This window comes from Terrapene carolina, unplaced genomic scaffold (assembly GCF_002925995.2).
Source record: "Terrapene carolina triunguis isolate 2854851 unplaced genomic scaffold, T_m_triunguis-2.0 Scaffold838, whole genome shotgun sequence".
Taxonomy (NCBI): domain Eukaryota; kingdom Metazoa; phylum Chordata; order Testudines; family Emydidae; genus Terrapene; species Terrapene triunguis.
In genome coordinates, this window is record NW_020665189.1 from 11,601,403 (window position 1) to 11,616,012 (window position 14,610).

Consider the following 14,610-nt stretch of genomic DNA (forward strand, 5'->3'; position numbering starts at 1 on the left):
TTATCTCTGAAGCAGACGACTTCTCAAAAATTGTAGACCAGTGTAATTAGTGGTATCAAGCCCACTGTGATCCTTCTCTCATATGCACAAGTGCAAAGCTTAAAAATAAAAGGGACAGGGTGTAGGCAGAGAATGGATGTGTCTGTGGAGTCATGGCCTGAAGTGATCTTCATAGTAATGAAGCCTTTATCCATGCCTCGCTCCTGCAACTGCGAGGCAGGATTAAGCTGGCAGCTACACAGTGGACACTCATTAATGCAGGGCTGGATTCCACTGAGCTCCCTGTGCCCCTCATTTTTAACCTTACATGTAACACTATGCACCAGGGTTGTGCTGGATAAAACACTCATAATACTGGATGGTAAAGTGACTCTTACCTTTAACAATAACAAAGGAAATCCCCCCCTCAAGCTATGTGAGGTACATTTATGCACCCCATTTCCACAGTATCTGAGCACCTCACAATCTTTGTGTATTTATGCCCATTTTAACGCCCATAGTACAGCACGGTAGCCTAACCTATTTGTATGGGGAGGCAATGGCAGCAGCTTTCTCCCCTAGAAACGGCACATGTGCGGGCAGTTTTCACTTTGGAGCCTTTGTCTGTTCTGTCAAGAAGCCGTGTATTTAAATGGTCCCAAAGGATTCATTGACCCCTGGATCTGGGAATCAAATGTGACCAATTTTTAAGAAGTGTCTCGGTACTAATTTACATGATAGCTCATCATGGATACAACAAAGCCATTACAGGGTCTATCTAATAAAGCTGTGCTGCATGCATGTTTGAAAAAGACCCCAATTATTATACTCCCATTCTGCAGTGGATGCACAGGGGAATGAATCTTAAACTTTCTAGAGCTGTCACAGATATTTATAAGGGGGTGGGAGATGTGAGTCAGAGCCAATATAGGCACAGGAAAGTGGACGGTGACTTTTCTGAGGTCGGCCACATGTCGGTGTCAGAGCTGGGAACAGAACTCTTAACCTGCATCCTCATGTTCTAGCCACAAGGCCACATTCTCTCCTGGAAACTAGGTTTCAGACTTTGAAATCCAATTCACAGTTTGTTTGGTTTTTTTTTTTTTTTTTTAAAGAAAGAAGGGTGCTGGATTGTTTGGACTCAAGGATTTTTATTTTAAGTTCAGGCTATATAATGGCAAAGGTGGTGAGTAGAACTGGTGTGGAATTTTTTGACTAAATGGTTTTTAGTCAGAAAATGCTGACTTGTCAAAATCAAAACTTTTTGCAGGAAGGGATTGGCTTGATGAAACTTTCACTGAGAGAGGTTTCCTCAGGTCCAGGGTGGAATTTCTGGTCACAACAAGAGAGAAAGAAGCAAAGGCCCTAGGATAGCCTGGTGGCTAAGGCATTCACCTGGAATGTAGAAGACCTGGGTTCACAAGTCTTTGCTACAAATGAAGAAGAACTGGGATTTGAACTGGGTCACTCACATCCCGGATGAGTACAGTAACCCACTAGGCTATTGGCTCATATGGCTGTGTGTCTCTCTCGCTCTAATATTTGTGACGTTTCTGAAGGTCTCGGTTTCCTCCCACTGTGGAACAGAGAAGATTTTCTGAAATTTCAAATATTTTTGTGGGATGGGGAAATTATTTCCTGTCCAGCTCTAGTGGTGGGTAAGCCTACCCTTTGGTTTTCTGTGTCTCTGAACTAGCCTGAATTATGGTTCTCTGTGTCTCTGAAACTTCCTTTGCTCTGAATTAGGATGATAGGACTCTGAGCCCCTCCTGTCTAGGTAATACAGGATCAAATCTAGCTGAGGTTGGTAGTAACCAAAAGTTAATGATTGGGGTATATCAAGGAGTTGGAGGGCTGACTCCAGAAGACAGATATTCATGTCTCTGAACTGCCTGTGCCCCACCAGCGGTCCCAGCAAAAGGACCAATGGGCATGGAGCCAGGAGGAGAGGCTGTATGGAAGGTGCACCAGTAGGGCTTCCTGAGGAAACCTATACTACTGCCACTTGTAGTATGACCCGCTCACCAGATAGAGATTAGCCCAGCATCATTCGCCCCCAACAAATTCACTTAAAAGAAAACTCATGTATCTCTGTAAAACAAATCCAGAGTAACAGATGGAAAATAGGATTGAGCTGGAAGGTTGCCAAGACTGATCTAATATTATTTCAAAGGACTTGTTTCAAGTATGATTTGGGATGGAATCTCAGCATTCCTGAAGGACACGGCTTGTAATGTTTGAAATAGTAAAAGTCTGCTGTGAAGTCAGAGTTTTTTTCAGAAGTTTATTCCAGATGGAAACATGCCATTTTCACTATGAATTTACATTGTCACCTCTGAAAATGGTAACCTGTTTTTTGTCCAAATTATAAGACAAGAATAGTTAAAGTTTTACTGATTTTTTTTTTCTCACCATTTTGCCATCAGGGAGAATCTTTTTAGGCAGCTTGAATGTGAAAAGCCCCTTATTTCCTTGGTCTAGGATTCTAGTAAATCTTTCAAAATTTCAGACAGACTTTAGGGACGCCTACACATAATGGTAGATATTTGTACAGGACAGTTGCTGTCAGCTACCCATCTCTTTTTTTATAGTCTAATGGAGAGGAAATGGGTTCAGGAGGAAAAATAAGGGAACCCATCTCGGTGAGACGTCTACTTTGACTATGATCCCAGTGGGATTGCAGAACAGTCTTGTCTCCATTTACTGTTGTAAGCCTGGTCTTTCCTCACCTCTACTGTTTGGTTTAGCTTGTACTATTTAATATTGAATTTTAAGATCTTCAGGGCAGGGGATATATTTTTGTCTATTCTGTAAAACACCTAGCATGTTTTTGGACACTTAAAAACTAGTAATATACTGCTGGTGAAAGGAGCAGAGTTCAACAATCCAGGTGGTTGAAGTCCCATTTCTACTCTGTGACTCTGTTGACAGTGAAAGGTGCAAGCTTTGACACAGTGTCAACTAATATGCCTTATTCCTGACTTGATTGGTGTGTCCAATTTGTAGGGTGAGAAGATAAGGCCTTCCCCAGTCTCTGGCCAGCCTACTGAGTGTGTTTGGTTTTTGCAACATGAGTATATGTCCTCTAGGAAGTGGATTACAACCACTCTTTTACATGGATGACCAAACAGCCTTCAGATAGTAATGAAACCTAATCACTACAAGTGCAGGTTGGATTATTAATGGTGAACTACAGGTCAAAGATGTTGTATGAATTACCAGTCAGAGAACAAAACTGCAAATATGCATCACTCCATGGTCACCACCAGGAAAAGGGAGTCATTGTGAGCAATAGGAGAAGTAACATAATGTATGGATTCAAAACAGACACAAAAGAGATACTGAGCTATAAACTTTCATCAGACAACAGTTCAGCCCCAAATTAAATTCATATGTCATAATATGCATTCTAGGTTGGCTTTGACACTGAACATAAACTCTTGTCTTCACATCATGGATGAAAGTACAAAGCACAAGAAACTTTTTGAAATCCACCCCCTCTCCCCAAAAGTATATATATTTTCGTGATTTTTTTCTGCCTTATAGTTGGCATTCTTTCCCCTCCTTGCTGGCTGCAGAACGCACAAGAGGTGATGGGTCACATGCTGTATGGCCCAGTATCTGACAGTTTTTCAGGAGACATAAACCAGCTTACCAGAGTTTACCACATGAAACCCATCTCCAGTCTACAAAGTTCCTTTCATTCAGGGACAAGTTCTGCAAAGAGCAAGCCCCACAGTGTTTGTTTGCATCTAAGGCCAGAATTGTACTGCTGCCATGTGTTCCATTAACTTTTATCCTAATCAAACTGTCCATTCTTCAGAAAAGCATGGCCCAGGCACAAGTCCAATGCCTTCTTGTTTGCTTGTTTTCCCTCATTTAGGCACATATTCTGAATCCCTTACTCGTGTTGAATAGCAATGGGACCACTTCTGCAATAAGGTGCTTCTCAATATGAGTATTGGTGTCAGAGTCTGGCCATTAGACAGTATGCTTTTTGGAGAATGGAAATGTGTTTTATGCATGGCCCTATACTTCAGAGCCTTATTACAAAGAATAGTGCTTACTATTATGAGCAGTAACTTTGAAGTCAATAGGATTATTCAGAGTAGCATGCACTGAGCCTCGTAGTAAATGTTTGCAGGGTTGAGCCCTAAGGTTCTGAACAACGTAAGGCATAATTTTCATAAATAAGAGTAGCCTATTTTAGTAAATCTCTAACAGCATTTTATCAAATGGAAGTTTTCAATCCATTTGGCTTTTTCACAAATACAGCACATTCAGCCCAGGTTTCATTTCAGGTTTAAACCATTTTGTAGTTTAATTACGTCGTACATTTACATTCATCATTCCCTTTGCATCTGACTTTATGTTTGTCCACTTCATTATTGCTTACACATTTAAAGCCAGTGTGGTGTTTGGTGCTGTACAATAGACACAAGTAAAGATGGTCCATATCTCAGGGTTATGTGCTCTGCTCCCTGTGGTTACATAAGGCTTGCAGGAAAACCAGTCCAGCAAAACCACTTAAGCAGGTGTTTAACTGTATGCACAAATAGTGTGCCAGAATGCTCTGCACCTTGCAGGATCGAGCCCATTAAGAGCCTGATTCAGACCAGGTGTAACAAGGCGCAGTTCCTTTGACTTTGGTCTCACGTGCTTACCTCAGTTCTGTCTCCTATCCTGGTATGATTGTGTTTGTGATAAATGTTGTGAAAGGGGAGCTGTTTGTATGTTATGATTTCAAACTGCTTTTTGCCCTCCGTTACAGATTGAAAACCTGGCTGGATAATTTCTGCAAAGCACATAGTCTTCAGTAAGCCTCTCTTTCCCTTGTGCTGACGAATGTTTGGTAATCTATTTCCTATTACCTTTGCTTTCCCCCACCAGAAACCTGAATAACAATAAGATCAAGGAGATCCGAGAAGGTGCCTTTGATGGGGCAACAGGAGTGCAGGAACTGATGCTAACGGGGAATCAGCTGGAATCGGTGCAAGGGCGAATGTTTAGAGGCCTCACAGGACTCAAGACAATGTAAGTGTGAAACTGCTGAAAAGTATGGCTGCTTGTTTGGGAGAGCTTGGTTACAGCCTTACCTAATTACACCACAGTTATTAGACAGTAAATTCTTTGGAGCAGGGAATGAGTCTTACTGTGTTCACAAAGCACGGTGTATTTTTATGGTGCTCTGCGAGTGATAAGGTATCTGCTGTTTCTTTATAAACTGATTTTCAAGGATTAGTAAATTGACAGTGAAGCTGTCTTTGGCCAAAGCTGAGTGGATTTAATCATTTAGCTGTTTTAGTTAGTTAGAATTAATTAAGATCCTTTCTAAAATTCGACTTTTAAAATTCACTTTGGTTTAATTCACTGTGGCATTATCTGTGATTATGTCAGAGATAATGGTGACTGTATAACGCAATATGGTCTCATGGTGAACACACTGTACTAGATTCCAGGATATTAAGGTTTAAATTCCCAGCTCCGCCACAGACTTCCCATGTGGCCTTTTGCAAGCCACTCTGTTTTTTAAGTTTCCAATCTCTCATAAGTGTTAAGGATAAATTCTTTAATGCATGTGAGGTTCCTACAGTGATGGGGTCACATAAGTGCCTAGACATATAGACAAACAGCAGACACTGGAAAATGTATCATAGTTTGCTTCTGCTCCATACACCGGAGATAAAGCTTCCAGTAAAATCAGAAAGAATGATGGCATGTGACTGACCACTTGACAGATATCCTGTTTCCACAATCTCTCTGTTCTAGGAGGACATAACATCTGAGCAATGTGACTTCCCCCTGCAATTGGCTCCAAAATGCCAAGTGGAATTTTAAAAAAGCTCAGTTTAGTCACAGCAACAAGTGTTTCTTACTTTGCAAAGTATCATAGTGTCAAACCCTTCAGTCCTACACAAGCAAAACAACCCTGACTTGGAGGTTTGCCTGAGTGAGGACCTCACAACGTGGCCCGTAGAGACAAAAACTGGAGAACTTTTCCTTCACTGTTTCTTCAACTTTTGCTTTTTCTTTGGCTTAGTCCATCTGGTGTGTGTTTTACTGAGAAACTTTTAAATACTGTTTGTGGATACTAAATTAACTTTTTGTGCTATGAAAGCAGCCCATGGCAGGGCTCCCAAACAAAATAAGTATTTTTTCATAGAAAGATATTTAGCATTTGAGCTATGCTGCTGACCTGACCTGCATTTCCCCCAAGCTGCTAAAGCAGTCTAAATATACACAGCATGAAATGAAAATCTGTAAGTATAAGTTTTCCTTCAGAAAGGGCACCCAGTATGTGGTATAGAATCCAGAATTGGCTTCAGAGACATATATTTGGATCTATAAACCTGCATTCTTTGAGCATAAAAACTATAGCCTTAAACCAAGAGGCCATGTTGGACAGAGGCATGCATTGATTTTGAAAATCCTGTGTGCTTCTATAAATGTATTAAATAGTTATAGAGATGGACAGGCATTTAAAAACCTTCCTAGCTATGTGAAGTTACCCTCTAAAACTTATAGAATCCAAAAAACACGTCATTCTGACATATGACTTCAATATAACATATTTCCAGAATTGACCTAATCTAACCAGGGCCTTAGACACCCCCTTCTCTTAGAATAGCATGTTCTTTCTAGAGTTTATGGCATAGATGGAACCGTTGCATGAAGGGACAAGTTCCCCCCAACTTTTTGGTGTCCTGTTAATATCTCTTGTCATGTGCTTTTTGGTCTCCCCATTTTTTAACATGCTCTATTTAACCACTGCTTATGGCACTAGGACACATCTATTTATATTATAGGTGACTGAGGTGATACAGTAACTGGATTTGGAAGTATATCCACTTAAAACTTAGTGTCAAGTCATGGCCTTGCACACCAAATGTCTGATTAGAATGTAAATATCTATACCTGTCTTGCTAAATCTAATCTCTCTCAGGCAATGGTAAAGTGCCTCCTATCAATGTAGTATCCAACTGCCTAGCTGGCTGGTATCAGTGTGGGATGTGACAACAGGGTATATTGAACTCAATGCAGACTGCCTGGATTTCAAAGCAGAGAATTATTTCCCCTTTAGTTTACATGCTTAGATTATTGGAGTGGGAGCACATGTTCGCGTGTATTTTGGGACTTTCTGGTGGTATTCTTTAGATACTGAATAATATTTAATCTGAAGATGAATAGTGACATTAATGTACCACTACATTATTTTATATGAAATGTGACACATGCTTCATGAATAGCTCTAAAGCCTTTGTGGCTATGAAGCAAAATTAGATATTATAGTATTTCAATTCAATTAGGCTTTACCATCAAATTCATTGTTGCCATAACAACTCACAGCAGTGTATGTTCATCTGGTACAAGCATTGAGCAAAGAGGCATTTTTTGGGGTCATAACTTTTTTTTTCCCTCTGGCTGCTATAGGAAAGTTAATGATGATAATAAGATTTCAGAGCTTGTTTTGGTTTGGAAACCCTTTCCTATACCAGACATAAGCTTACACTGTTGTTGTCTCCTTTCATACTGTTTAAATACAATTTTTAAAAAACTATTTAGGATAGTCATTTTGTTACAGCAATGTAAGTATTGTTATGCTCAGAGTATAGCCAGAGTCCATATCAGGTGGCCTCAGAAATCCATTTTAGATTACTCCCATACTCAGTAAATTATTAGACTTTTAAAGCTGACTGCATGTCTGATGCTGGCAAAGGTTTTTGGTCCCACTGTAATTTCAGCTGCAGAGTGTTCACCACTCTTTAATGCCATGTGTGAGCAAGTATAATAATGGAGTTTGAGATTCATAATGGTACACATTTGAGGTGAGAAGGACTCTTTGTTAGCTATTTGTACTCTTGATAGTCAAAACAGAACAGGGTCTGATGCTCGTTTAGCGTCAGTCACTGTCCAGTATTACAACAGATGGATGTTAGAAATGGCATTCGTGGACCCCTGCCTTTAGATTAGGCCACCACCACCACCTTCACTACACTCTCAAGGAGTATTCTAATTCCATGTCTGAATCTTTGCAGGATGCTGAGGAGCAACTTGATCAGCTGTGTGAACAATGACACCTTCACAGGACTAAGCTCAGTAAGGTTGCTCTCTCTGTACGACAACCGCATCACCACCATCACTCCTGGAGCTTTCAATACACTTGTCTCTTTGTCCACGATGTAAGTAATCCTTTTAGTTTTTTTGATGGTGCCACTGTCCAGGACTGCCTGGGCCGAGGTGGGAGGGAGGGGTCCATTGCGGCCTGGCACTCAGGTTTGGCCCGGCCACTGTGGACTCAAATCAGCACAAGAACCCCACGAGCCAGATTGCAACACCAGAAGAGGGGAGCTGGGCCCAGCTCCATGGGACAGGGGCCACCAGTACGGGGTGAGTGTGGAGTGGGCTCACTCTTCCTACTACCCCACTGTTGGAGCCTTAGTTACGGGGGGTGAGGGGCCTTCAGTTTCAGATTTTGGCCCTGACCCCGAACATCTCTGTGTGGCCCTGCTATTGTCCCATACTTTAAGAGAATTTGTTAGTTGTGAAATCAAAGTGTTTGAGTGTTCAGATGAGGAGAACCATCTTCTTTTTCTTTTTTAATTCACTGAAATTGAAGATTTGGAGAATTTAGAACTTCTGCGACTGCTTTAGAGTTTCCATGCTCAGTTTCAGTTTGGACAGACAGAGAGCAGATAAAAGGGTTGTGGTTTTTTTTCAATTTAATCAAAAAACCTAAATGTCAAAAAGTTGTTCTATAAAATGAATAACTAAACCTAAAAGGAAGGGGAGCTCAGTTCCCATTGGAATTTGCAAATCCCAGCCTAAACATTTGCAAAGAATTTTCAAGGTTTTTCTATAATATTTCTGACTTTTCTTCTTATATATTTTCTGGGTTCCTTTCTTAGTGTATCTATTTTCATACAAGTACTCATTGTTAAATAGAGATAGAGTCTGGTCTGTGCTTCCAGCTGTGAATGGGAAACTGGTGCAACTGTTAATGGAAGTTGTCTACTTAATCCCATCCACTCTGCACTGAAAATGCACCCTAACTATCCAAACAAAACAAACTCTTTGTTATTATAGCTTTTTTTTTTTTGGCTCGAAAGTAACCTCTGTGGTGTTTACTTGTTTTAAATGAGGAGTATGTGTTTGGTTTTGGGGGGGGGGAAGGGGTGTAGCAGAGCAGAAGTCTTGCAATGTTTTGTTGCTCCTTCCTTTATTTTTATCAATTTTGTTAATAGCCTTTCCCCAACCAGCCAGTTCATGCTGTGGCATCTCACCCTTTGGTAGGAGGGAGAGAGAGGTAAACAACCCTCCTAAAAGTCACCCTGCAGATTGAAGGACAAGGGCACTAACTACAGTGGAATTCATTTTCCCTGGTCACCATCTGCATTGCTCATTCTTCTATATTGGTCAAACCATACATTCCAAAATGTAGTACTGCACATGTGCTTTTCTGTGTTGCCAGCATTCCCAGCCTTGTCTGCCTTTTCCCCTGCTTCTTGCAGTTGCCTCCATGCTCCATGCATCCCCTATGCATGGAGCGACGATCTCGAACTAGTCCCCAAGAATCATGCCTTGTCTGCTTTTAAGTCTCTCTCAAAAACTCACCTCTGCTATGCTGTCTACAGTGAATCTATTCAATTTTTAACAGTTCCCTCTGTTTCCCTTTTCCTAATCTCTGTGTGCTTATCTGCTATTACAAGTGACCTCAGAACAGGGAACCATCCCTCATTTACTTACTCTTGAATGTCAGGAAAGGAACTAGCTCATCATATGCTCTAAAATAAAAGGTATGTCAACACAGCAGCTGGAAGTGTGTTTCCCAACACAGGTAGACAGACAGGCTGTCTCTAGCAGAGCTAACGTGCTAATAGCAGAGTAGCCATAGTGGTGCCTCGGGCTAGCCGCCCAAATGCAGTCCTGTCCAACCCGCTGGCTATATACTCAGGTGGCTAGCCCAAGCTGCCACCTTGCCACGGTGGCCACACTCCTATTTTTAGCAGCCTAGGTCAAGCACAATTTCAAGTGCTATGTAGACATAAACAAATAATGCTGATGTTTCCCTTTGTTTACACAGTTCACTGGGTTATTGGTTGCACAAACAAGGCTGGGAGTAATTTGTGATTGTGTCATATTTAATGGCAGGAAAGAATTTTTCACCTTTGTGGGTATTTTTCAGCTGCACATAAAGATTTTCACAGCCTCTGGTAGTGTGTTAAAGCTGATGATAATTGACTGAGCTGCTTTGGCACAAAAATGCCTTTTAGTAGTCATTTTGACCGTGGAAGACGGACATTGTGTTCCTATCCATGTTTGAATTAGGAAGTTCACTCAGACAGATTTTCATGTAGGGCTTGATCCAATGCCCCATTCGAGTCAATGGCAGTACCCCCATTGACTTCACTGGACTTTGGATTTGGCGTCATATCATTCAGATACATGCCTTGTCTACACTTATGGCAGCGAGTAGAGTACAGGCACTACATGTATAGCTACACGCTGCAGTGAAGGCAGGCTGCATCCACTCTTGTCACTGTGGTGTGTAGCTACCCGCAGCAGTAAAAGGCTCTGGTGGGGGAAGGCAGCGGGGAGCTACTGGGTGCAGCGGGGCAAGGCTCTGGCGCGGGGAGGCTGCAGTACACTGCACTGGCTAAAAATAGCAGTGTAGACATGGTAGGCACTGCCTGGCCATTGGTGTAGGATGTAGGGTATTTACCATAGGGTTCAGGTGTGCAAGGCACTCTGCTCTCCTCATCTAAACCGTACCTTACCATCTACACTGCTATTTATCCCTATGCCAGCAGAGTGTGCAGTGTCTGTACTTTACAGGCGCCATAAGTGTAGTCACACCTTTACATGCAAAATGAGGAACTGTTGTTTTCCCAACCTGTGTTTCATAACAGCATTCCATTATGGCTGGCTGTGCCTGAGTCCTGATGCTACTAGAGATTAAATATTACTTTCATGACTTAGAGAGTTCAGGTCATTGACTGTCCTATTCACCCTAAATTGTGAGGATTAATCAGTGTTTAAGTTTCACTTTTTTGCCATTTATTAATACAAAACTATGAACCACACCATTTTATATTCATTTTTATAATAACCACTTATAAACTAACATTTCTTTCCATTTTTTATTTGGGAAACTATATTTTGCCTCATTCACTAGATTGAAAGCAGCCTTGTTACTTTTTGCTTACAGTCATTATCCTTAATATTATCAGAAAGTATGCAGTTCTGAAAATAGCACTCAAAGGAATGGTTTCCAGCAGAGGGAGCACATACATTTATTTTTTGTGTTATTGCAAAAGCATAGCTGTTTTTATGATTTCTTACTACCAGTGGGATAAGTTAAATAAATAGATATTTAGGTTCCCACTTTTTAGGTATGCATGCAGTTCTGCAGGCCCAGTCCTAATGCATGTATTTTAATACCTAGGCAAGCATGTTTATCCACAGTGGGCTTTGCATGAATTAAACATGCCAAGAGGGCACACTTACACAATATTAAAATATCAGCCTAGATTTTAGAGTGTGTTTCCAAGCTGATTATAACAGTATCAAGACAGGCTGCAATTTGGAAATTTTCCTTTTAAATATTTCAGTTTCCATAGCTCTTCGCAAATTTTAATAAAGACACTTCTGGTTGACTGGCTGCTTCCTTATTTCAAGGGCTCTGTCCACCCCGCTATAAAAATATTCTTGTATCTTTGACTGAACCCTTTTAATAAGCCACCTTTGCTAAAAGCCTGATTGCCCTGTTTCAATGTGAGTGGCTATATTATTATCATTAGGTATAGAAAATCTGATTATTTAATTTTATAGCATTTTAACTGTCAAACATTACTGTTTGTGATCTGAAAATGCCCACTTTAATAGCCTCAGTCAAACTCCATCCTAACACTGTTGCAATTTATTGTCCCTTACAGGCTTTCAAATTGCTTATCATCAGAAATAATTTTGCATAGTGAAGCTTTTGTTCCATGTGATACTTAGATTCATTGACCTAATGGTCCTGCCAAGTGGCATCATCACGTTTCCTTGGAAACAGATTGAGCTGTTTTGGTACCAAAATATATCTGTATCTAGTTTTCTAATATATACCGTATCTCAAAAGGGATTAGTGAAAGGATCAGTATATTTGGAAAAATATTAAGTTTAATTAATTGAGTGATATTTATTGCACCATTACATATGAATAATCCATGCTTCCTCGGACAGTAACATTAAGAAAAGATTTGGTCATTGTTCCCACCATTGACTATGCAATAACATTATCAATTTTCCTCCATAAATAAAAGTTACACTTGAATATTTGAATTACAAAATTTGGACTAGAACCAGATTATTGGACTTTGCCAGTCGTCTGGGTGTTTGGATCCAGGGTTTTGGAACAGATCCATCTAAGACTTACAATAAATGGGAAAACCTGAAGCCAGGGGTTACATTTAACTTCATGCAATCACATAACATCACATATTCAGTTTCCAGCCCTCTGAATATGGTGCCAAGTTAATCTATAACAGTGTTTATTTTTAAAAATAAAATTAATTAAATGAAATCATCAAGAGTTGCTTAGATTACTGTGACGTGTGAATGTATGTTCTCCATACCAGAAACTATATGAAGGGTGAAATTCACCCCTGAGCAGAGAGACTGCTCAAGGCAGTTGCGTCACTTGAGACCTGTATGTGGCAGTGAAGTGCCAAGAGGCCATGTACTGTCTGTAAATTGAGGATAATTTCACCCTGAGAAAACTTTACTGTGTAACGCTAGGTCAGGCAATGCCAGAGTTGGGTTGCCTTATGCTTTCCCCAGCTATGTAATTCCTAAAATGCCCAAGAGGGGAACTTCCTCCTGTGCCCCTTATTCTTGATCCTGCAAGCTGATCTGCATGGGTGGACCTCCACACTCATGTGGAGCCTCTTTAACTTCAGTGCGCTCCAGAGGGGACCAAAGGGTCCCTGAGCTTGGATCACCTTGCAGAAATTGAAGCATGTCCTCAGCCCCAGTTCCCTTTCAGCACACCTTGCTCAGCCCCACCATATCCTGCCTAATGTGTAGGGAAAACTTAAAACCCTTCCTCAACCCATTACTTTTCTCTAGACACTAGTTTACCCACAGAAGCTGACAAATCATAGAATGATAGAAATGTAGAGATGGAGAAGGAACCTCGAAGTCATGAAGTCCAGCCCCCTGCTCTGTGGCAGGACCAAGTAAACCTAGACCAGCCCTGATAGGGGTTTGTCCAACTTGTTTTTTAAACGCATCCAATGATGGGGACTCCACGACCTCCCTTGGAAGCCTGTTCCAGAGCTTAACCACCCTTATAGTTAGAAAGTTTTTCCTAATATCTAACCTAAATCTTCCTTGCTGCAGATTAAGCCCATTACTTCTTGTCCTATCTTCAGTGGAAAAGGAGAACAATTAATCACTGTCCTCTTTATAACAGCTCTTAACATATTGGAAGACTGTTATCAGGTTGCTCCTCAGTTTTCTTTTCTCAAGCCTAAACTTGCCCAGTATTTTCAGCCTTTCCTGATATGTCAGGTTTTCTAAACCTTTTATCATTTTTGTTCTCTCCTCTGGATTCTTTCCAGTGTGTCCACATCCTTCTTAAATTGTGGTGTCCAGAACTGGATACATGACTCCAGCTGGGGCCTCACCAGTGCCGAGTAAAGCAGGACAGTTACCTCCTGTGTCTTACATACAACACTCCTGTTAATACACCCCAGAATCATATTTGCTTTCTCTGCAGCTACGTCCCATTGATGACTCATATTCAGTTTGTGGTCCTCTATAACCCCAGATCCTTTTCAGAAGTGCTACCACCTAGCCAGTTATTCCCTATTTTGTAGTTGTGCATTTGATTTTTTCTTCCTAAGTGAAATACTTTGCACTTGTCTTTAATGGATTTTATCTTCTTGAATTCAGAGAAATTCTCCAATTTGTAAGGTCATTTTGAATTTTAAACCTGTCCTCTAAGGTGCTTGCTACCCCTCCCAGCTTGGTGCCATCTGCAAATTTTATAAGCATATTCTTTATTCCATTATCCAAGTCATTAATGAAAATATTGAATAGTACCAAACCCAGGATTGACCCCTGCAGAACCCCACTAGATATACCCTCACAATTTGACAGCAAATCAAGATAACCTCTCTTTGAGAATGATCTTTCAACCAGCTGTGCATGCACCTTGTAGTAATTTCATCTAAGCCACATTTCCCTAGTTTATTATGAGAGTATAAAGCAGATATGCTGGTCTTCAGCTCTAGGGTCCTCCTAATTCATAAATAAAAGGTCAAAACAGAGAAAACATAAAATGTAGAAACTTACACAACCTCCCCCCATGCAAAATGTACTTTGAACATACAACATCTGATTTTTTTTAAAAAGACACTTCTCCTCCTGAAGGGCTTATTGTCATGCTGTTTTTCAACTTTCTACCATAGCCATTCCAGGTTTAAAAAAAAGTCAAGAATCTTTCTATGATAGGAGTAGGCATTTAGTCCCCATGTGGATAAAATTGGCTAACCCATTTTTGCTCCAGCTCTACGTTTTAAATAATATAATATAATATAATATAATATAATATAATATAATATAATATAATATAATATAATATAA

The 14,610-nt window shown here is 40.5% G+C and overlaps 1 protein-coding gene across 1 annotated transcript in view; it reads left to right on the forward strand.

The window, feature by feature from the left end:
• SLIT3 (slit guidance ligand 3) overlaps window positions 1–14,610 on the forward strand; it is a 760,437-nt gene that overhangs the window by 571,384 nt on the left and 174,443 nt on the right. Inside the window, exons 17-18 of the mRNA XM_026660830.2 lie at window positions 4,870–5,013; window positions 8,016–8,159. Of these exons, the coding sequence (XP_026516615.1) occupies window positions 4,870–5,013; window positions 8,016–8,159 (288 nt within the window). The remainder of the gene's footprint in view (window positions 1–4,869; window positions 5,014–8,015; window positions 8,160–14,610) is intronic.